At 32.3% G+C, this 24,586-nt stretch overlaps 1 protein-coding gene across 1 annotated transcript in view; it reads right to left on the bottom strand.

The window, feature by feature from the left end:
- EYS (EGF-like photoreceptor maintenance factor) overlaps positions 1-24,586 on the bottom strand; it is a 1,472,906-nt gene that overhangs the window by 1,015,120 nt on the left and 433,200 nt on the right. Inside the window, 1 exon segment of the mRNA XM_087856898.1 lies at positions 15,203-15,324. Within this exon segment, the coding sequence (XP_087713024.1) occupies positions 15,203-15,324 (122 nt within the window).

Below are 24,586 nucleotides of genomic sequence, written 5' to 3'. Positions count from 1 at the left end.
GCCAGGCAGTTTCTTACAAAGGTAAATATATATATAGGCTTACCACAAAATTCAGCACACTTCTAGAACTAGACATTATCTAAATAAGTTGAAAATCTATGTACACACATAAAACCTGCACATGGACATTTACAGTAGCCTATTAATAATTACCAAAAATTGGAATCAACCAAGTCATCCTTCAATAGGTAAATAGATAAAAACCAAACAAAACACCTATAGTATATCTATATAATGGAATATTATTCAGCTATAAAAAGAAGTGAGCTATCAAGCTATAAAAAGACATAGAGGAAATTTAAATGCATATTGCTAAGTGACGTAGAGGAAACTGAAATGCATATTACTAAGTCAAACAACCCAGCCTCAAAAAACTATACACTATGATTCTATCTATATGACATTGTGGAAAAGGATAAAACTATAAAGACAGTAAAAAGATCAGTATTGCCAGAGGATCAAGGAAGGGGAGGATAAATAGGTGGAGCACAGAGAGTTTTTAGGGCAGTGAAACTACTCTGTATGAAACTATAATGGTAAATGCATTTATCAAAACCTTTAGACCTGTACAACACAAAAAGTGAAGCTTCATATAAACCATGAACTATAGCTAGCAATGATGTGTTAATATTTGTTAATCAGTTATAATAAATGTAGCAAACTAATGTAAGATGTTAATAATAGAAGATACCATATGAATGCAAATTTTTAATAGGAGAAACTGTGTATGTGAAGGGGGCAAGAAGTTACATAGAAAAACTGTAGTTTCCGCACAACTTTTCTGTAATCCTAAAACTGCTCTAAAACAAATAAAGTCTATATAAAAAAGTATTCAGAAAAAAATGGCAGGTCTAGAATTTGAACCAGATCAATACATGCTCATTGAGAAGACAAAACCTGAAATTGCATGTGAACACTAAGGATACATTAAAATTAAAAAGTGTGAAACCCAAACAGAAGATGCAAATTACCCAAAAGAATGTGCAGATTCTAAAGAAAGCAATTTCAACTTGGTTTCAATAATTAAGCAGGGCTAGACAAGGAAAAATTCTCCTTTTCAAGAAATCTGTTTCTTTAAAAGAAAATAACTTGAATGAAGTACATAATTTCAATGAAAGGAATAACAAGGCATGTCTCTCCCTAAAAGTTGGTACTAGAGGATGGATCCACTGACAGAAAATAATAAGACAAAGGTCCAATAGCATTCTAAACCATAAGCAAGCATGTGGCAATCAGGATAAGAATATTTAGTAGTTATTAAAAAAATACATTTCCAACCTGAATTTTTAAAACATGGCTACTAGGTATATGCACATTTATTCATTATAACATTAACTGAATGAACAGTCATTAATTTATTTACTCACAAGCTTTCGTTAGGTTCTTGAAGCATGCAGTATGCTTGGTATACAATAGTATTCTAATGAAATGAAACACATTTGCATAATTCTAGCAAAGGAAAGGGACATAAGATAAAGAAATGGATTTAAATAACCTAAAATTGCAAATCATGGTAAGTCTAGTAAGAAAAGAATATGGGATTTGGATTGGGAATAAGACAGGTCTATTATAGACCATTTTAAGTTGATATCCAAGTCTTAAGGGCCTCAGGAGAAGAGATGAGAGATAGGAAAAATTGTAGTATATCAGGCAGAAGGAATAGCAAAACAAAAACAAAACAAAAACCTTCGGTGTGATTGAAACACTGAAGGACCAGTACAAGGTTTGGTGCTAGAAATTAGAATTATATATATATTTATATATGCGTGTGTGTGCGTGTATACACACAGATGTTTTCCCCCTTTAATTATTTTTAATTAAAATATATTTTGAGAGCCATTTATATTCATTTTTTTCTTCTAAGTTTATGGTACATGCTAAAACAATAACTGTATTCTCAATCACGGTATAGGATAAGTCAAGAATTAATGACTTGCTACAATACCACAGAAGCCTAACCTCCAGTGTATTATAAAGGAATATAGAGAAATGTTAAAATCCTAGTATATTTTATGTGAAGTAAACCCCAAAAATCACATTTCATAAGATTTTTATTTAAACTTCTCAAAATATTTCAAGTGACTCTATACCATAAACACAATCTCTTTCAGGAAAAATTAAAGAGCAAACATAATGTTTAAAACTTTCGAAGGAGATGGGTAGTTCTAAAAGATCGGTATTGGTAAAGAACTGTTATAGTAGGGTATGCATTGTGATTTACTTTAAAAATCAAGACTAAATATGAAGAATAGTTAGGTTATATCAGTCATAACTTCCGACAAAAGAAAACATATGTTTTCGTCTGAAGAGAGATTTTTTTTTCATATTGAAGTAAAAAAAAAAAAAAAAGGTATGCTTCAGTCTTTTAATACGGGACCTTGGAAAACATAATGGGGCCTGTCTTCAAGTATGGCTTTGCAAGACATAGAGAAATGTTCAAATGAACATCTCTTAAACTGATTCTGCATGAAAACTGAAAGCATAAAGTAACATGGCAACTTTGTGGAAAAATTTTTTTTGACTAGCTTACACAATGTGCTCTAGACAAAGATCTAGGAGAAAAACCACGGAATGGATTTCTGACTCTTGTTTAAGCCTTTGCTACGCATCAGTTGTCTTATTATTTTGGAAACTGCTGAATCCCAGCATGAGTTGGAAATATTAGCAAATCTTTTTAGACAAAAAATATGTGAAAAATAAACTAATTTGACAGGTGTGTTTTCATTATCCACGTTAGGTAACCTGTGAAAGATTTTACCTTCAGAGTAAAATAACTGCATATTTACTATTATAAGGTGCATTCAGGAAATATAAATATGATCTTAAAATTTTCTTTTTCTATATATTCGATGACAAACAATACTGTTTTAGAGAAGTGAGAATTATTTCTAATCAAAGCCACTTCAACATTTATGCTAATTGGGGAAGTAAATGATGCTCTACAAAGAAAAGAAATAAGCATAAAGAGAACTAACAACACAGATTTCCAATATACTAGAAAAATCTGTCAATTTATTTGCATGATCAATTCATACAGAATAAAACAATTTTGTATAATAAATGTAAATATATAAGTTTTCATCATTAAATTTATATTGGGACTCCTCCGTAACAGAAAAAGCATAACACTGAACAACTATTTTATCACTGAGAGGGAAAAGAACAGCATGTGACTATCAGAAATAATGGAAAGTGTTGAATTCTGGAGAAAGAAGTCCTACATTCTGTACCACTTTTGTTAATAACATCTCATTGGGAAAATCAACTGATCTATATAACTTTTGGTTTCTTCATGAATGAAATAGGAATAATATCAGTATATCATCTGGCCATAGTTTTAGTAAAAGGCAAATTAGAAACAGTTATAAAAAACCCTTTGTTAAAAAAACATATGAATATACATTTATTTTTTTGTGCTGAAAAGAATGGTGTTTTTTTAAAAATAGTTTACTCAGAGATTATTACAAAAGCACAATTTTTGAAAGTCCAATAAATAGTGGAGGAAAGAGGGTAGAAATGAGCTATGACGAGACACAGGTGATATAGATGTGCTCTCTATCTTGATTTTGGTGGTATTTACATAGGTAAATACAATTGCCAAAGCTCTTCCAATTGTGTATATAAGATCTTTATATTTTATTATATGTAAACTATACTCTAATTTAAAAAAAGAGAGAGACGCCTGCGTGGCTCAGTTGGTTAAGCATCAAACTCTTGATTTTGGCTCAGGTCGTGATCATGGTATCCCAAGATTGAGCCTGGCCAGGGTCCCTGCTCAGCAGGGAGTCTGCTTGGGATTCTCTTTCTTCCTTTCCCTTTGTCCCTCCCCCTGCTCTCTCTGTCAAATAAATAAATCAATCTAAAAAATAAAAAATTAAAAACAATTGAGTACCTTATGTAGAGGCTATTTCTCTCTCTCTTCTTCTTAAGATCTTATTTAATTATTTGAGAGTGAGAGAGTACAAGCTGAGGTTGGAGCAGAGGGAGAAGGATAAGCAGACTCTCCACCCAGTGGAGAACTCCATGCAGGACTTGATTCCAGGACCCTAAGATCATGACCTGAGCTAAATTCAGACGCTTAACTGACTGAGCCACCTAGGCACCTCAAGGCTGTTTCTCTTAAAAGATTGCCCTGTCTACTCCCTGGAAAAAAGGGGAACAGTAAGGGAAGATGGGCTACTTAGAAAAAATGAGAAAAATGCAGGGGACTTGTGCACTTGATTATACTGTATTATTCTTATTTTTAAGAATACAACTTGAAGTTCTGATTAATGACCTTTTTAGAAAAAAAGAAAATACAGATTTTGCAATAAGCAAGATTAACATTTATATTCTTTCCTCTTTTTCTACAGTTCAATAAAAAATAATTTTATTAGCAAAACCCCTAATCCTGAATTTTATATTTTGTGCCTGTCATAATCATTGCTCTCACATGCAACATCACATCTGAGGCAAACAATGACTGGCAGATCTCAATTCATTTCTACTGAATCATTTCTGTATATTTGGATTATTATATAGTTTTTGAATATGATTTTACTTTACCACTATCTTCAAATAACATAATACCATGACACATATAACATAAAAGCCTTACTACAAAATACAGTGATTTTGATTTTCCCTTCCCTTCCTTTGTACTATTGTTATCAAAAAGCAATTTTACTTAAATCAGTGAATTCTAAAGCCTATTTGTAAAGTTATAATTGATCAGATGGATGTATTCATCTATCAAAGAAAGTATACTTACTCCCTGAGTTACTCTTTTTTTTTTTTGGATGAAATTGGAACTATGTCAGGTTCCAACTTTTCCACTGAGAGAAGGATAACTATTTAGCCTTTCATAAATTCATTGGAACCACAGTGATGGCTGTTCTCCCTTGGGAACTGAGGGGTAGGCAGTGACAATATATGTATTATTTTATATCAAAGGCAAGACCAGTTCAAAGTCATCTTAAACCATGAATTTGGAGTCACACTGAACTTGGTCTGATATTTAGTTTGCCACTTTCTAACACTGTGATTTTGCTTAAGTTACTGAAAATACCCAAGTTTTGGTCATATGCAAAATGAGCATATCTAAAGCCACTGATTTTATTCTAGTACAAGATGATGTAAACTAGAAGTATCTGGTACATATAGTCTCATCAATTGCTTGTGTGAATGTAATATTAAATCTATCCACAAAATAATTTGATAAAATCTATCTAAAACTTGAAGGCTGACACACTTTGATTTAGCATTTTCAATTCCAGGAATTTATTGTCCAAATATACAAGTATATGCATGCAAAGAGGCACACATAATTAATTTCCCCAAATAATAGTTTATACCAGAAAAAGATTAAAAATTGCCTAAGTGGTCACTATGTTATATTAAAATAAAGTATGGTGTAGCTATCCAAAAAGAAGGTGAAAGATCTACATACCAACATATATTTTGTTCAAAACTCTGGTTTTTATAAAGGCAGATATTGTATTGCCATTACCTGGATTAAAATTCTGTTATGTTCTTACTGTTATATTAGTAATTATTTTACTTTTATATTAGCAGTTGGAGCTCCTATACATAAACTAGGCAAAACAAAACCAACATTTAAAAAAAAAAAAAAAACCAAATGTCTAGTAAAACGACATAATTTTGTATTTTCACTCAACATGTTAAAAACATGCTGATTAACATAGATTTTTACTTCTACTCATTAAATTGCAAACATTTTTTCACTTATATCCATGGAAAAATTTTAAACATTTCCTTATAAGAAGCATGAAAAGTTCTAATATATAGTGTTTCATAACATAAGGCATCTAGGATGCATTTACATAAATTATAAACTGAGAGGAAGAAAAAAAATCATATGGTCAACTGGGAACAAACCTTCACACTGTCTGAAAGTCTACTTTGTAGTGTCCATAATAAAAGCAGGCCAAAGCATCAACCTGGATGCCAATTACACAGACAGCAAAGGAGCCAGATGCTGTTGGCAAAACATGCTCCAGAGTGTGGCATCTGGGTCCAATAACTGCCATACAGAGCCCCATCTGTAGCTAAAGCTGTTGACTCTGCTTTGGGGGAAGAAAAATCAGAAATAAAGAAGGCAGTTAAATTCTAAACCATGCCAGGAATAGCAGAAGGCAGGTTGCAGTCAGCATTCAAATTACATCCCTAGCCCATTTTGCTTTTTAATGTCTTGAAACTGTGTAAACACTAAACTACGTTAACTCCAGTTGTTTAGAGATGAGCACATATAGGTAAGTTCAGTAACTCAGAACACACAGATCACTTATAGAGATTTGATATTCCCGCAAATACTCATTTTCCTAACATTTTTGTTCTCAAGGAATAAAGCATATAGTCAATGAAATGTAATTTTCATTTGATCTATTAAAATGTATTGCTATGTTAAGCACTCATTATGGTGTGCAATGTGAATTTCTTCAAAAGCATGGAATTTAAGAATCTTCACTGAAATTTCTGATGTTTTCTTTGGACTGACTCTTCACAAAATGAAGTAAGAGAGTCTTTGTATCTTTTACTGAGTCTTCTGAAATTTTTGTTCAGTGGAAATTTGTGAGAAACCTTCAAGAGCTCTAAATTTTAACTAAATTCTTTCTTAATTACAAAGAATAATGTAATCTCTTTTTAGTGGTCTCCATTTATTTTACACATAAATATATAAAATGAAATGAGTTAATATCAATATGATCCCACAGATTCATCATTTATAAAATGTTGGTCTAGTCTTATTCATACATGTATTTTTGAAAACATGATAAATGTTGGGAGTAATAAAAACTAGTGATATTTAGAGTTTAATACATATCAAGAAATGAGCTAAATACTTTGTGTACAGAATTTTATTTAATTATCATCATAACTCTGTGAGGTATAACGATTATTCATATGTTCTACATTAAAAAAAAAAAAACCTGAAAGCTTAAGGATATAAATAAAATTCCTAACCCAATTCACACTAATCTTTGAGGATAGAACCAAACTTGATATCCTATATCCAGACCCTAGAATCCATGCTTTCTCTGTCTCTGTCATCTCTGTCTTCTCTTTCCCCCGTATAAATAATATAAAACATAATTTGGTATAATCACTTCAGTAATGGCAGAATAAAGATTTCTGAAAATCTAGTCTTCCTTAAAAGAAACAAGAACACTGACAATATGGTCAAATCTACTTTCCCAGAACTCTGTAAATTAAACTAAAGGCTTGCAAAAGTCTGAGGAGCGTTTATTCAAGAAAAATGGCTGACTCTCATAAGCACAGTCACCTTTGTAGTGGTTACCCACAGTATTCCCATTCCCCTTTCCCCAGCTCTGCAGTAGACTTGAAAACCAACAGCACTACAATTATGGCATCTGTGAAACCAACAGCCTAACTAACATCCACTGAGGAGCAGGACAGGTTTGGAGCTCACGCAAGAAATCCTTCCCAGGAATGTCATTATTTCATTGGTCTGGTAACTAGATGAAAAGTTCCATTTTCAGGAGTAGACTTTATTTGACCTGACTCAAGCTTACCTGGGATCAAAATGAACTGAGCCTCAGAGACCTGTGGGACACCATGAGAACATTAATATACACATGTGAGAGTTCTAGAATCAGAAGGGAGAAAAAAAGACCTAAAATATTTGAAGAAATAAAGGCCAAAACTTCCTAAATTTGATGAAAAATATTAATCTACACCACCAAGAAGCTCAATGATCTCCAGGTAAAATAAACTCAGACACAAAAGTCTAATCACATGATAATCAACCTGTCAAAAAAACAAAGTATTTTGGTAGCATCAAGAGAAAATGATTCATTATGTACAAGGGATCCTCAGTACAATTAACAATTGACTTATCAGGAACCATGTAGTCCAGATGTACTTTAAGTGCTGAAAGTAAAAGATTGTCAACCAAGAATTTGATATCTCTTAAAACTATCCTTTAAAGGAGAAATTAAGACATTCCCAGATAAAACAGAACTGAGAGATTTCACTAGCAGCAGACTGCCCTATAAGAAATAGTAAACAAAATCCTATAGATTAAGATGAAAAGATACTAGACAGTAATCTGAATTTACACACAAAAATAAAGAGCACTGGTAATGGTAACCACATAGGAAAATATAAAAGACAGTATAAAGGTATTTTTGCTTATTACTTTTTCGTTTCCTATCTGATTTAAAAGACAGTGCATAAAACAATCCTATAAAATTGTGTTGATGGGCTTATAATTAATAATAGCCTAAAGGAGGCAGCTGGGTGGCTCAGTCGGTTAAGCGGCTGCCTTCGGCTCAGGTCATGATCGCAGAGTTCTGGGATCAAGCCCCACATCAGGCTCCCTGCTCAGTGGGGAGCCTGCTTCTTCCTCCGCCTCTGCCTGCCCTTCTCCCTGCCTGTACTCTCTATCTCTGTCAAATAAATAAATAAAAGCTTTAAAAGAATTTAAAAAAAAATAGCCTAAGGAAGTGGGACGGAATGAAGCAATGGTGGAGCAAAATTTTGGTTTACTACTGAAATTAAGTCAGTATTAATACTATGTAGATTGTTTTAAGTTAAGAAGTTAATTTCAATCTATAGGACAACCACTAAGAAACTAAGTAAAAACGTATAGTAAAAATAAAAAGGAAATTAAAGTGTAATACCAGAAAAAACCTAACATAAGAGAAGGCAATAATGGAGGAAGAAAGGAACCAAAAAGATATAACATATTTAAAATAAAAGGAAACCACATATATAAAACTCTATTTCATTAGTAATGCTAAATGTAAATTAAGTAGACATTTCAATAAAGATAGAATGGACAGAATGGATTCCTAAAGACAGTCAAATCATAGCCTATCTATAAAAGACAAGCTTTATATTCAATGTCACAAATAGGTTAAAGATAAAAAGTTAGAAAAATATATACTATGCCATCAGTAATTAAAAAAGAGCAGAGACAGCTATACTAATATCAGGCAAAATACACTTTAAGCAAAAAAAGGGTTACTCAGGACAAAGAAGGACATTTTATAAATATTTAAATCCATCAGTACGATCTAACAATTAGATCTTAGAGCCTTAAGATCTAACTTAAGGAAATGAAGCAAAATGTGCAGATTGAAGGGATTAATAAATAATTCGACAATAACAATTGCAAACTTTAACTCTATAATGGATAGTACAAATTGGCAGAAGATGCAGGATGTGGAAGACTTGATCAATATATAAACCAACAAGACCTAAAAGACCCCTATAGAACATTCTGCATACAACAGTAGAATATGCACTCTTCTAAAATACAAACAGAACGTATATTAAGTTATAATATAAGCCTCAGGAAATTTTAAAAGATTTAACTCACACAAAATAAATTTTCTTGCCAAAGTAAAAGTCGAAATCATAAGAAATCTAGGGAATTCACAAATAAGTGAAAATTAAACAACACATTACCAAATAACCAATGAGTCAAAAAATAAATAACATAGGAAACTAGGAAATATTTTGAGATAAATGAAAATGAATATACAAACTATCAAAAAAATTATAAGATGTAGCTAAAGCAGTGCTTGGAGTGAAATTTACAGCTGTAAACACCTGTATTAAAAAAACAAACAAAAAACAGAGATCTCAAATCAATGATGTCACCATTCACCTACAGAAACTAGAGAAAGAAAACTAAACCCAGACCAAGCAGAAGGAAGAAGATAATGAGATTAATGAAATAGAGAATAAAAAAGAATAGAGAAAAACAATGAAACTCAAAATTGGTTCATTGAAAGGACAAACACTGAACTAGACCGATGAAGAAAAAATAGAGAAGACTCATACTACTAGAATCTGAAACAGAAAGACAATGAATTACTATAACCTTATAGAAATAAAAGGGATTCTGAAGGAATACTATGAACAATTACATACCAACCAATTATATAACCTAAATGAAATGGTCAAATTCTTGGGAAGATAAAAACTTCCTAAACCACCTTAAGAATAAAAAGAAAATCTGAACAGACTTATAACAAGGAAAGATATTGAATTAGTAATCAAAACTTTCCCACAAAATAACCCCAGGACCAGATGGTGTTACTAGTGGATTTCACCAAAGCTTTAAAGAATAATTTTACCAGTTCTTCTATAACTCTTTCAATGGAAAAGGGATAATTCTCAACACATTTCTGTGACCAAAATTATCCTGATACCAAACCCAGCCAAAGATATCACACACACAAAAAGAAAACTGCATGGATATAGACACAAATTTGTTCAACAAAATATTAACAAACTGAATTCAGCAACATTTAAAAAGGATTATATAATATAACCAATTGGAATTTATACTAAAAATGCAAGATCGGATCAAAATTGTAAAATCGGTGAATACAGTGCACCATATTAATATGTGCATCAAAAACATTTGATAATATCCAAAATATTTTCATAAAAAAGACAATGTCTAGAATGTGCTAAAGGGCACCAGTGAAAAATCCACAGCTAACATTATACTCATTGGTAAAAGACCACATGATTTTCTTTTAAGCTCAGCAATAAGACAGGGGTGTTCATCCTGCCACCTCTATTCAACGCTGTATTGGAGGTTTATTCAAGATAATTAGGCATGGGAAAAAAAAATCCAGATTGGAAATGTAGAAGTGAAACTGTCTCTATTATCAGATATGGAATATTTTGACGATTCTACAAAAAATTATTAGAACTAATAAATGAGGTCACCAAGGCTGCAGATTTCATGACTGATATACAAAAATCAGTGGTATTCCTATACATTAGAAAAGAAAAAAATTTTAAATGACATTAAGAGAACAATTCCATTTTCGATAATATCAAAATGAATCAAATTCTTAAGAATAAACTTAACAAGGGAATGGAATACTTGTACATTGAAAACTACAAAAGGTGGTTGAAAAAAATTGAAGAAGCTATAAATAACTGGAAAGACATTCCATGAACATGTACTGGAAGACTAATTATTATCAATAATAGCAATATTTTCCAAATAGACATCCATATTCAATGCAAACCCTATTAAAAATCCCAGTTGTCACTTTTTTTCTGCAGAAATTGGTAAGCTGATACTAAAATTCATATGGAAATGCAAGGGTCTCAGCCAACACAAAATAATCTTGAAACAGAAAAAGAAAGAAAGAAAGAAGAAAGAAAGAAAGAAAGAAAGAAAGAAAGAAAGAAAGAAAGAAAGAAAGAAAGAAAGAAGAGAAAAGAAAGAAAGGAAAAAAAAGTTAGACACTTCTGATTTCAAAAGTGCTAAAAGCTACAATAAGAGAAAGTGGTACTGAATTAAAAAAAAAAGAAAAAAAGAAAAAAAAGACAAATATCAGTGAAAGAGAATTGAGAATGCAGAAATAATCTCTCATGTTTTTGTTCAAATGATTTTAAGGAAGGGTGCCAAGATGATTTAATGTAGAAAAATATCTATGTGCAAAGGAATGAAGATGGACCCTTGCCTCATGCTATACACACACACAATAATTAACTCAAAATGATTACCAAAATATAAGTGCTAATACTGTAAGACTCTTAGAAGAAAATAGTGGAATAAACCTTTGTGACTCTAAGTCAGACAACAGTTTCTCAAATATGGTGCCAGAAGTGGAAGTGACAAAAGAAAACATAGATCAGTTGATCTTCATAAAAATTAAAATTATGCTGCAAAGGGTACCATTAAGAAAGTGAAAACATAACCCACAGAATGGGAGGATAATATTTACAAATCATATCTGATTAGGGACTTGTATCCAAAATACATAAAAATTCCTAAGAAAAGGACAAGCCAATTCTTAGATGGGCAAAAGTTTGAAGGGATATATCTTCAAAGAATATATGTACACCTCGTCAAAAAGCACATCATAAGATGGTTAATATAATTCGTCCTTATGTAAATGAAAATCAAATGTACATTGGAATACCACTTCACACCCCACTAGGATGGCTAAAATGAAAAGACATACATCAATAAATATTGACAAGGGTGTGGAGAAATCGATACTCTTATAGCTCGCTGGTAGGTTTGTAGAATAGTGCATATACTTTGGAAAAGACCTGAAAGTTCCTCTAAAAGTCAAACATGGAGTTACTATGATCCTGCAATTCTCCAGTTAGTTACATATTCAAAAGAATTGGAAATATATGTTCAAACACATACTACTTGTGCGTTAATATTTGTAACAGCATTATTCATAATAGTCAAAAAGTAGGAACAACCTAAATATCCACCAACTGAAAAAGAGATAAAGGTGTTGTAACCATACAATGTCGTAATATTAATTGGCTATATAAAGGAATGAACTACTGATACTTGCTGCAGCATAAACCCTTGAAAACATGATGTTAAGTGTGATAAACCAGTCAAAAAAGATCACATAGTCCATGAGTCCAGTTATGTGAAATGTGCAGAATAGGTAAATCCATAGAGAGAGAAAACAGATTAGTGGTTTTCAGGGCCTAGGGGATGGTGATGAAAGTGTTCTAAAATGAGGTTGTATAATGGTTCTACTTCTCCGTGAATATAATAAAAACTCCTGAATTTTACTCTTTGAAAGAGTGACTTATAAAGTATGCAGATTATGTCTCAAGAAGGTTATCATAAAAAAATAACTTGGTAAGGAAATTCCTAAATAGTGAGTCATCTTATTTATATATAACACATGTAATATACAAATTATGCTCACTTCATTGATAGTGTTTAGTGAATTCTCTCCTCTTTTTACAATCTGGTAAAGCCAATGTTAATATAACATTAATTGTAACACATTATTTTTAAAATCACAAAGAAGAAACACAGTCAAAAAGCCTACTTCAGTTGGACTTCTAAAAAAATAAAACACAGTATCTTGGAAGTAAAATCAGTAATCTATTAAAAATCTGAGGAATGAGAAAATGACTATGAGAGTTTGTGTTAATTTAAGTGGCAAAGTCTTCTGATACATTTATAAACTTAAGTCATTAAGAGTTTACAATTAGTGGTGTCAGAGTTATCCGGAAAGACTGATTATGTCTCATGAATATTAAAAGAAAGTATATTTTAATTAAGTCTTATAAACTTTGTTGCTTGTTTTGTATTAGATTTTAAGATATCTGCATCAAATAGCAAATAGCAATTATCTAAATAAAAGTACTATTGTGTTGGATAATAAATTAATATTTGAGTCTTCTCGTTCTATTTGATATACATTATGAAAATAATATATTTTGGACAAATAGGTGGACAAGCATAGGTAATATATTTCACATTAACACATACATCATATATTTTTCTCCACACATATTTATGATACTGTATTTTGGGAAAGAGAAAGCAAAAGTAACATCCAGTATATCCAGGAGCTGGTCAGGCACTGGAAGCTAGGTTTATAGCTACATCTTGGTGTTCTCCTGTTGAACATTTCAACAGACAATTTCACAGAACATCAAAATGAGACAAAGCTACTCTATGACCCTGATTAATCATTACAAAGACAAGCCTACCCCTTAATCATATCTAAATACAGACAAAAACTTGAACATTATCTAAACAACAAGAATAGCCAAACATTCTCCTGTCATGGTTGATATAAATGATTGCTGCCTCTTTAGAAATTTTCGCTTTCAACTCTGTCCAGTCTTCCTTTCATCTAGGTAAGATTTATTATAAATATAGATAATTCTTCCCACTTCCTGAAGGTCACCTTATCCAGGCCAAGGGCCCACTTTCTTAAATGCTCCCCAAAATTATATGTCACAAGCTCAAACCTCTAAGTCTTTTCCAGCAACCTTTTACTGAGATGCCACATGGATTTACATAGTGTGTGTTCTCTCTTATGGCATGATTATGATTTATTAACCCAACTTGTTCAACCACAGGTATGTTCCTGCTGGTGTTTGTCTGGAGGTGACTGACAGTGTAAGTACACACAAACACAAAGGCATAAACAAATTATCTTAGGAAATACAGAAAAAGCTGAATGCTAAAAAGTATATAACAGAATCTTTGATATATATATTATATATCATACATTGTAGTTATAATTAATAGTCGTTTAAGAAAAATAAAATAAGCATATACAACTAGGGGAGGTTTTTCTTTCTTAGCTCAACAAAAGTTGATTGTTTCTCCTACAATATAGATGGGAAGACAGTTAATGTTAATTTGTGATATGTCAATTTTAAAAATTGATAATTCACAAAAAATAGCTCTGGATTTTTACAACTTTCTATATTTTAAACTAATGTCAACTACTGGCATTTTGAGTTTTTCTACATTAACAAAATTGTTCATTTTTTTCTCTTACTTAAACTATTGCCAGATAGTTCAGAATTGTCTTTAAATGAAATAAACTACCTATTGTTGATCAGTCTGGATCTTATATCCCATTTTAGTCACCAAAAATGAGAATATTTTTGACAAAATATTTGTCAAAACCCTTACATGCTTGAGATGATCCAGAATCATCAATTGTAATCACAAGACGAGACAGTGTGTGCGTTATTTTAGAGGACACTCTGAAAACATTTTGATTCATCCCTGAAAAAATAATCATCCAGGTATATTTGTATTCAATTAATCTGCTTCTGTGACCAGAAGAAAATCAGTCTAGTTATAGTACACCTGGTTTTGCATCTACTTGAGAGACCTGGAGTTCACCAAACAAGTTAAAAATGAAGGCTATTTTACCAATATATATTCGGTTATTAAACTTTTGGAATATTAGCAATAGCTATTCAGAATTTCCATTTAGGGCTTCTTCAGATTTCTTATCTAGAAACTAATACAATTGGATTATGGAAAATGTGGACTAATTAATGTAAAATTTATCAATAATTTGGAAAAAGTAATCCAAATTCACGATAATCTCTGGGTAATAAAATGAAAGTTTTAATTCAACAGACCCACGAAGGAGTCATATGGTGGCACTCATTTTGCATGGAATGATCCAAAACACTCAGATGACAAAAGCATGTTTTGAAGAAGTATATGCATTTGTAACACGTGCCAGATCTGGACATTGTATTTCCAAGTTTAATTGTGTTTGTAACTTTTTGACACAAATTTCAAATGACTGTTGACACTATCTTGTTAGGAAGTGGCTCTTCATCTTGAGATCATTATTTTAATTAATGGATGAAAAGAGAAAATAATATCTGGAATTATCCCAAGGACAGTGAACACTCCAAGTAATTTCATGAAGAAAATGATAAATACATTACTCACCGATAGCTATTGTAGAGGTCAATACAGATGGAATTGTTCTTACAAGGATTCATTTTGCAGTCATTGGATTCTTGTTCACAAAAACTTCCTTTCCAACCAGCTAAGCACACACACCGGTAGCTCTAAGGGAATATGAAAATTATACAATCTTTATGTTATTTCTTGCTATTAAGACTATAATACAGTCATTACTCCTGGCTATTTTGATCTCTGTCAATTTATGCCTATTTTAATATTTATAGAATGTCAATACTTCCCAAAAATTACTTTGACCACAGTTTTAAAAACTATGTGAACAGTATTAATTAGTATCTAATTCAATAAAAATAAATATGCATTATGTTCATGACATAAAACTCTTGGGTTTGTTAAACATCTTAATATAAAAATAGTGTATTAGTAATACGAGGTTAGTGATTGTGTAAAACTAAATAACTAAATATATAATTCAGCAACTAGCTCACGAGTTTATATATATAATATATATGTATGCATATATAATATATATACACATATACATATATATATATATACATACATATATGTATATACAACAAATAAACCTTCTGACAGTTTTGTGACATTATTTACAAATAATTAATCTGTGTCAATCCAGTCTTGTTGGTCAACTGAAGTTGCAAAACTTTGGATATCATTTTTCTAAGAGTGGAGAAGACTGATAACAATATTCAAAATACTAAAAGTAAAATCACTTTTCCAGAATTGGGAAAACAAACAAAAGAAAACATCTCAAAGCACTGTGGGGCAATAATTTTTATATTAGAAATATTTTCAAAGAACAGGGTCTCATAAAAGAGTAGAATTGGGGCTCTTATATTTGGAGATTCCAGATTTAGAATAATGAAAAATACTAAAATCAATGTTAGCTGTTCTCTTAATCTTCACCGTTCCATACAGTAATCACTAGCTACATGTGGTGATAGAGCATTGACATGTGGCTGTATCAACTGAGATGTGATTGAATTTGAAGATTTAGTATGAAAAAAAGAATGTAAAGCATTTTACTAATAATTTTATTACTTAACATGTTATAATGGTAATGATTTGGATATAAAGAGTTAAACATATTAAAATTAATTTCACCCGTTCCTTTAACTTTTTAAAATATGGCTGCCAGAAAATTTAAAACACATGAAGATAATAATTTTTATATTAGAATGGTCTCATTACTTTTCTTAGAGCTGTGCTAGATGATGGCAACGCAGTTTCTCCACTTGCAAATAGAGCTAAGAAGTCTACATAGTTACACACACATGTATGAGGAGCAGGAGCTCCCTGAGATTAAAGAACCTCTTCTACTTTAATATATCCCAGCTACTTGAGGAAGTCTGGCACCTAATAAATGCTTAATACGTGTTAGTTGAACACATGAAAAAGAATAAATATGATAGGAAAAATAAAAGCTGAAATAACCAAAACAGATTTCAAAAGGATTCTATATGTTTGCCAGAGGTGGATAGCAAATTTGTTTTGAGCATTACAGTCAAACATATCAATCAGAGAAACAACTAAATTCATGCTCCATGTATTTGCATTTAGGTTAAAATTACTCAAATGCATGAGAAGTACCACTGAGTATTCTGCTTTGGCTTAATAGGGTCAGTTGGTTTGCTATGGTTTGTGAACAGCTGAAAAGCAGAGAGGGATGAGAGCCACCACACTGTCAACACTGGGCTTTATTCTTCACATATGTGTTAATTCTCCAGAGCACTCAGTAATACTACTCATGGTTTGCTGGATTTTACAAATAATTTTCTCATGCACTGTAGCCCCTACATTGTTAACGTTCTCAATGAGTTTGATTACATTTGGAGTTTTCACTAATTGTAGTTGGCTTATTATTTTTCCTTCTCTTTTTTGTAAGCATTGATAAAGGACTTACATGAAAATTGATGTAATGATTATATTTATTTGAAATGAAAGCAATTCTATAGTAAGCAAGGCAAATGTCTGCTGTAGGTAAATGGGGGAAACTACCCAATTCAGTGATGGAAATTAAGGCAGAGTGGGATGGATAACATATGCATAAGTCTGTGGGACAAATGAGGTGCCCTGTTCACTTTCTAAGAGGTATGAATCATTTTTGTAAAGACAAAAACACAAGTCTACTGCTGGTTTTTATTTTGACATCTCAATAATAGTTTGAAACTAATTTAGCAAGTGAGTCAAAAAGCCAATCAAATATCTTTTCCATTAAAGCCATACATTCCTTAAAAGCTAATAATTATTGGTGTTCTTGATGATTTAATAATTAGTAGAAAATTATCATCAATTTAATGGTATAATTATCATTAAAGTGTCAGGTACCACAGCAGTGATCTTTAGATATGATAGAATCTGCACAAAAAGGAAACATTAAAAAAATGACGGAAATAGATTTTTAAAATATTAAACATTAAAAGTATAAATTCTGAAGAAAGCAGAGATGAATATAAACTAGAAATAACCCAGAGTTCAAGTATTTCTATTCATCTATTGCTCACTTAATTCAGAAGCATTTTTCTGAATTTAGACACTCTTTGTACAAAGCACTTTCCCATTCAACATTGAAAAGTTAATTAATTCCAGTAATTTAAAATAATAAAGATAAAATACTATTTTAGAACCATATTACCAAAAAAACATATTGTCCAAAAATAACAAAAGAGAGTAACCACAGATTTAGGAAGCTCTCCAGACCTATGCTGGTTAAGTACAAAGAAAACTTGTCGAGGGATAATGAAAGATGGAGAGTAAATTTTAAAAGCAGCTGAGGAATAAAGGCACATTACCTTCAAAGGGCCAAGACTGACATCTTACTTCCCAATAGTGGAAGCTAGAACCTAGTAATAAATATTTTAATGAAGTGAAAGAAAACAACTATCACCCTAAAAGTCTATGTCCAGTAAAAAATACCCTTTTTGGGAAAGGAGAATAAACACATTTTTAGAAAACCAACACCTGAGAATTTACTGCAATGTTTAAGATTGTGGGTATTTGCTGACAGCCAGCCAGGATTTCAACTAAGCTCCATAAATTATTAACTATGTAATTATAAGCATGTTATTTAACCTCAACGAACATCAGAAATAACAGTACCTGATTGATAAGGGCACGGGGATGAAATGAGTACTTAGTATACAACTTCATATGATATCTGACTTACAGTAAGATACCAGTAAATTTTAACTAAAATGTTCTTTTTTTGTGGGGGAGGGGCAAAGGAAGAGGGAGAGAGAGAATCTTAAGCAGGCTCCAGACCTACCTATGTAGGTGTAGGGGCTTAGTCGCACAACCCTGAGATCATGAGCTGAGCTAAAATCAAGAGTCAGACACTTAACAGACTGAGCCACCACGTCAACCCTAAAATGTTCTTTTATCCAGTGAATTATTCACGTAGTCTGAACCATTCCTCAGTTTCTGATTCCTGCTTCTTTGACATTTTTCTACCTGGAATACTTTTGCCTACTTCCCCCAAACCCAACTTTTCAAAGTTTATTCTTCCCTCAAGGTTAAAATAAATGTCACATTCTAACTGAACCTTGATCATTTCCTACAATATACTTTCCTCTCTCACAATTACTGTTTTACCTTTTTTTTTGATACTTTTAAAGTACATTAGTTACTCATATACATATTCTGTTTTCCACTTAGTACTTATGATATTTAAATATTTTATTGTGTTTTTCTCTAATGTAAAATATAAATAAAAATATAAATTCTAAAAGGCAAGGATTTAATGTTTTGTGCTCATTTATCATCAGTATTTGGAATACTGTTTATATCTGACTAAAAGAATGGATGTTAGAACATAAAATATATATGATATTAATTGATAATATAGTCACAGTGAATATTTTGTTTAGGAACTTTTTAGATATTAAACCATCTCATTTTCCTAACAAGAAAAAGTATATTTTAGAATACATTAAAATAACCCTTCATATAAACATTCAACTAAAAACCAGTTCTATAACTCAGGATTGGAAATCCCAATAAAAGAAAAATTGGGTTAATTCCATTATAAAACGTGTTTATGTATTCAGATCATTATATTTGATTCAATCATAGTCACAAAATTTATCTTACAAAAATATTTTCTGTGTAAAACTTACTTTTAGATTACTGAAAATTTAGATACACACCAAAAGAATAAAATTAACAATAATTTTCAGATCATGGTCTCTTTCTGACACATTACTCATATCTAGGGAGAAGAACAAAGATTTCTTTTTTCTCTAATAAATTTTTTTTAAAATGAAGTAAAATTCATAGTAAATTCAGTCCTTGTAAGAATAATGAACTCTGCCAATTGACTTATAGTCTGTTTCCTTTTAATGTTATTTTAAGAATTCGTTTTAATCTATAAAGACTTACAAAATTGGCTATAGACACAAAGATTGCCAAATACTGGATATAATGATACCCGGGATTAGATATAATACAGTTAATATTTATTCTTAAAAACAAACAAAACTATGTTAATACAATTTCTTTCAATTGCAGAAAGTGATTTATCTTGGTGCTTTAAATCTAAAGTGAAATAATATTTATTATTCTGACAGAAAGTTAATGGAATATTTAAAAACAATTTCTGTAAAATGTTATAAATGCTGAATTTGATTGAATGTATTTTGAAACAAGGCAATGAAAATACATGTTAAATTGAGTGGTACTTTCAAGGCAGAACTGTTTTAGAAAAAAACAGTTTCTTTAACTTGGGGAAATGTAATATATGAAGAGAAGGAAAAGCCACATGTTAGATGTGAATGTTGATAGGGCATAAATCAAACTATATTGACCTTTTAAAAACACTTTCTAAAGGAAATACAAACCTGTAAGAAACTCAGTCATTGTTTCCAAGTAAAGATTTTTTTTTTTTTTTTTTCTCGTTAGTAATAAGAAAAGCAGGGGCGCCTGGGTGGCACAGAGGTTAAGCGTCTGCCTTAGGCTCAGGGCGTGATCCAGGCGTTATGGGATCGAGCCCCACATCAGGCTCCTCCACTATGAGCCTGCTTCTTCCTCTCCCACTCCCCCTGCTTGTGTTCCCTCTCTCGCTGGCTGTCTCTATCTCTGTCGAATAAATAAATAAAATCTTAAAAAAAAAAAAAAAGAAAAGCAGATTAGTATTTTAGTGCCTATTCTAAATGAGGAAATGGCTTTAAATACACATTTCCACTTTCATTACAATTAGTTCTCTTTCCTTATAATTAATTTGCTATAATTCCATTCTCTTATTAAATCGCCTACCTTAGTAAACTATTTGCAATCCTTTCCAACGGGTTTCCTTACCTGTAACATTTTTTCTTTTTCTTTTTTTTTAAAGATTTTGTTTATTTATCTGAGAGAGAGAAAACGAGCAGTGGGGAGGGAGCAATGGGAGGAGCAGACTCCCTGCTGAGCAGGAAGTCCAAAGTGGGGCTTGATCCCAGGACCTAGAGATCATTACCTAAGCTGAAGGCAGGTGCTTAACCAACTGAGACACCCGGATGCCCCACCTTTAACTAATTTTCTTTCTTTCCTTTTCCTTCCTTCATCTTTCTCTCTCTTTCCTTTCTTTCCTTTTCTTTTTCCTTTCCTTTCCTTTCTTTTTCTTTCCTTCCTTCCTCTTTTCTTTCTTTCTTTCTTTCTTCTTTTTTCTTTCTCCCTCCCTCCTTCCCTCCCTCCCTTTCTCTCTCTCTCTCGTTCCTTCTCTCTCTCTCTCCTTCCTTCCTGCCTTTCCTGTCTTTCTTCTTCTTCTTTTTTTTTATTTTTTTTAAGAATGAGTTTAAAACTAGACTAAAAGGGCTTAGGCAACCAGTACCAGAATTTTATTCTTTACTAATAATAACTCATCTGTCATCAGACACATTTCTAGTATCCTGAATACTGCTTTCCATATTGATGCAATTTGACAACTGGAAATACAGTCTATTACCCAAAGCTTTATCCCCAGGATATATATAATGCTTAAGAATACAAAAACTGTAATCTTCCAAAAGACTATCACAAACATAAAGATGCAAAAATATTAATGAAATTCTGCTATAGATAGAGTAGATGTTTGGGACAATTACTTTTTGGCCTGAAAGTCAAATGATAATGATAATGCAAGCACATCATAAACTAAACATCGGTTATTTCCCCCCATCAGGTTTTTTCTAAAATATTTCACAGACAGGGGGCACCTGGGTGCCTTAGTCAGTTAGGTGTCAGACTTTTGGTTTTGGCTCAGGTCATGATCTCAGGGTCTTGAGAGCCAGCCCCAGATGGGCCCAGTGCTGGGTGGGTAGTCTGCTTGGGATTCTTTCCCCCTCCCTCTCCCTCTCCCTGTGCTCCTCCCCCAGCTCACATTCTCTCTCTCTCTCTCTCAAATAAATAAATAAATAAATAAATAAAATCTTAAAAAATATATTTCACAGAAAGATAATACATAGTTCCTTTTCTCATACTGTTTTCTGGTACATCAGAAAGCCCACAAAATTTTACATCTTTTATTACTCAAAGCTGTCTTAAACATTAGATTATTTGGTCCAGTGGTTTTAAAAAATTTTTGCTAATTTTTAGTAAGAAGCCCTCATACAAACAATTCCCTAGGGAGTGAAAGGTAATAAAGCAACATAAAGCGGATCTGCTGAGTGCAGCAAGGACAGGAAGCCCAGAGCCCTACCCATTTAGCTGTCTTAGCCAGTCTCTCCCTTCCCCACCCGCTCCTGAGGACATTATTAAGCCCAGTGAGTCTCCAAACACAGACTGAAGAACACTGATCCAACCAACCTATCTCCTTTTATAATGAAGAAAGTGAACTCACGGAGGTTAAATTGATTATTCAAGCTACCATAACTAGCTGATGGCAAAGCTGGAGTTAGAACTCATGTCTCTTGATTCCCCCTTGTATTCCCAAATGTAGCTTTAAAAAAATCAATTCAAAACATCTGGTAAATTAGGAAATTCAGAAATATATTATTTGAAATGTACCGTGAAGACAACCTGAGAATTTTAAGGCTACCTTCAAATCATGTTTATTGAATAATCCTCTTATATGAATTTCCAAATTCTTTTTTTTCTCTGTGTATCAGAAAGTTGCCAGATGGTCTAGTTGATACCAACATGATGCCATGCAAACAGCACTGACCAATAATCATGATCCTTACTTTCATAATAGAGATGGCAGAGGAGAAAGCCATGATATTAACATTATGACTGATATTAATTGTTATAACCAATGTTGTAAAAATGCAGCTTGAACAGTATAAGTATGAACTAAAGAGAACCACCCTGACTCTACTGGTTATTTTCAGGTTAGACATAGCAATGCTCACCCTCACTGAACTTGATAGTGATAGAGAGCAGAGTGAGTAAAAATCACTGCTTCAATTGAAGGATGCAGTCATGGGATATTTGTAGTCTCAGGATATATGTAAATCAGTGAGTCTGAAAGTTTTCAAACCACAAGTATGGATCTCAGTTCTAGCACAGTGACCCCAAGGAAAATGAACAATCTAAAAAATTAGAAAAGTAAGCTAGGCTTTTTCACAGCAACTGTAGAAGCAAGTACCAAATAAATAATGCAATATTTGCATGTTGTTTTAGATAATTTCCAATACCACCTTACAATAGATCATATTATCACTTGGTGAAGTGAAATAAAACAATGAACATGAGATAATATAAAGATATTCTGAACATGTTCTTCAACCTGTTGATTTGTTTTATGTGTTATAAAATTTGGCTCTTAATAATATTTTTAATTTGTCAGGATTTTTATTTTAAGTTCTGTAAGATTAGGTAGAGGTTTTCTTTAGATTTAAACAGAAAGCATTTATGTGCAGCACTATATCATATATGTGTATAACACAATATATTGCATATAGTTATAGACATATCTAACATGTATGATAGATGCATATATATCATAAAGTCTACATTATATACATAGAATTGAATTTAATGCCATCTGAATTTAAAGCTTATTTTCAGAGTTGAAGGAACAACTTTCAGCATATACCACATTTAGTGTTTCTATTTTATTTTCCTTTTTTAAACATAATTATTTCCTAGCAATTGCCAAGAGGAATTCCAGCACATCACAGTTAGATGAGCACTGATTAGAAAGTCATAATATAAACTGGCTTTGTTTCTCATGACCTTAACAATTTGAACGCTTTGTATATCTGTAGGTTACAGTTAACTATCACATTTTTATCACAGGCTGAAAAGGTACCATTGCAGTAAAAATCAGAAGTAAGAAGGGTGAAAGAAGAACTCAGCCACAGGTGTTGTAACAGAGGAAGCAGAGAACAGGAAGGGCTAGGACCCTGTAACAGTGCTTAGAAAAAAGTGAACTACAATTTCAAATATTCCTCCAATCAACAGTAGTTCCAAAAAGCAAAGTGTTATTCACAAATTTAATAAATTATGAAAACAAGCCCTCCGGGATGTGTTTGGCATTTTAGAATTTAACATTATTGATTTGATCACTACTCCTCCCTCTCCTCAGGATAATCAAAGGATTCCTTTCTTCCTCCCTCCTTCCCCCCTCCCTCCTTAACCCTCCCTCCCTCCCGTCCCCTCCTTCCCTTCCTTCCTTCTTCCTTTCTCTAGAGTCAGGAAATGAAGGCTTATGTTTTCATTCTATCCACAAGTAAATACTTTCTACACATATTAAACCACTTATGTTATTAACTTAACATGAATGAGTAAAATACCCAGGAGGAGGAGGGGGCATTTGATTCTGGTCTAGAATGGGACTAATGAAGGCTAATGAGCCACTCACCTAACTTGGTCATAAGTGGTCTTAATTTTTAAATCAATAAAATTAGACTAGATGATTTCTACTAACTTTTTCAATCTTAAACTGCTCATATTCTGGGGCACCTGGGTGGCTCAGCCGTTAAGCATCTGCCTTCAGCTCAGGTCATGATCCCAGGGTCCTGGGATCCAGCCCCACATCGGGCTCCCTGCTCGGTGGGAAGCCTGCTTCTCCCTCTCACACTCCCCTTGCTTGTGTTCCCTCTCTCGCTGTCTCTCTCTCTCTGTCAAATAAATAAATAAAATCTTAAGAAAAAAAGTGCTCCTTTTTTTATTGCTTTATTTATATTCCCTAGAGAGCCAGGTATTAACAAGAATGGTCTCTCTATTATGCCATGCATTCCCACTAGCTGTCTAAAACACTCCTAAGTGATACGCTAATTCCTGTTTAACAAAATTATGTTCTGGAATGACAGCTGGAGACACAGTAAGTGGTTTATAACTTACAGTTTTTCTTAGAAGAGACACAAAGTTTATCTTTGTTTCAATTCCTTACACAAGCTCATGAGGCAAAATGTGTTTTTAAAACACATAGAGAAAAATGTCTTATTATATCACAATAATTAATATTTATTCTCTAAGAACATAAGATAA

The sequence above is a fragment of the Ursus americanus genome, chromosome 29 (genome assembly GCF_024610735.1).
Source record: "Ursus americanus isolate L20-20 chromosome 29, mUrsAme1.1.p, whole genome shotgun sequence".
Lineage (NCBI taxonomy): Eukaryota > Metazoa > Chordata > Mammalia > Carnivora > Ursidae > Ursus > Ursus americanus.
The sequence above is the reverse complement of the archived record's forward strand: the minus strand, read 5'-3'. Positions and strand labels throughout refer to the sequence as shown.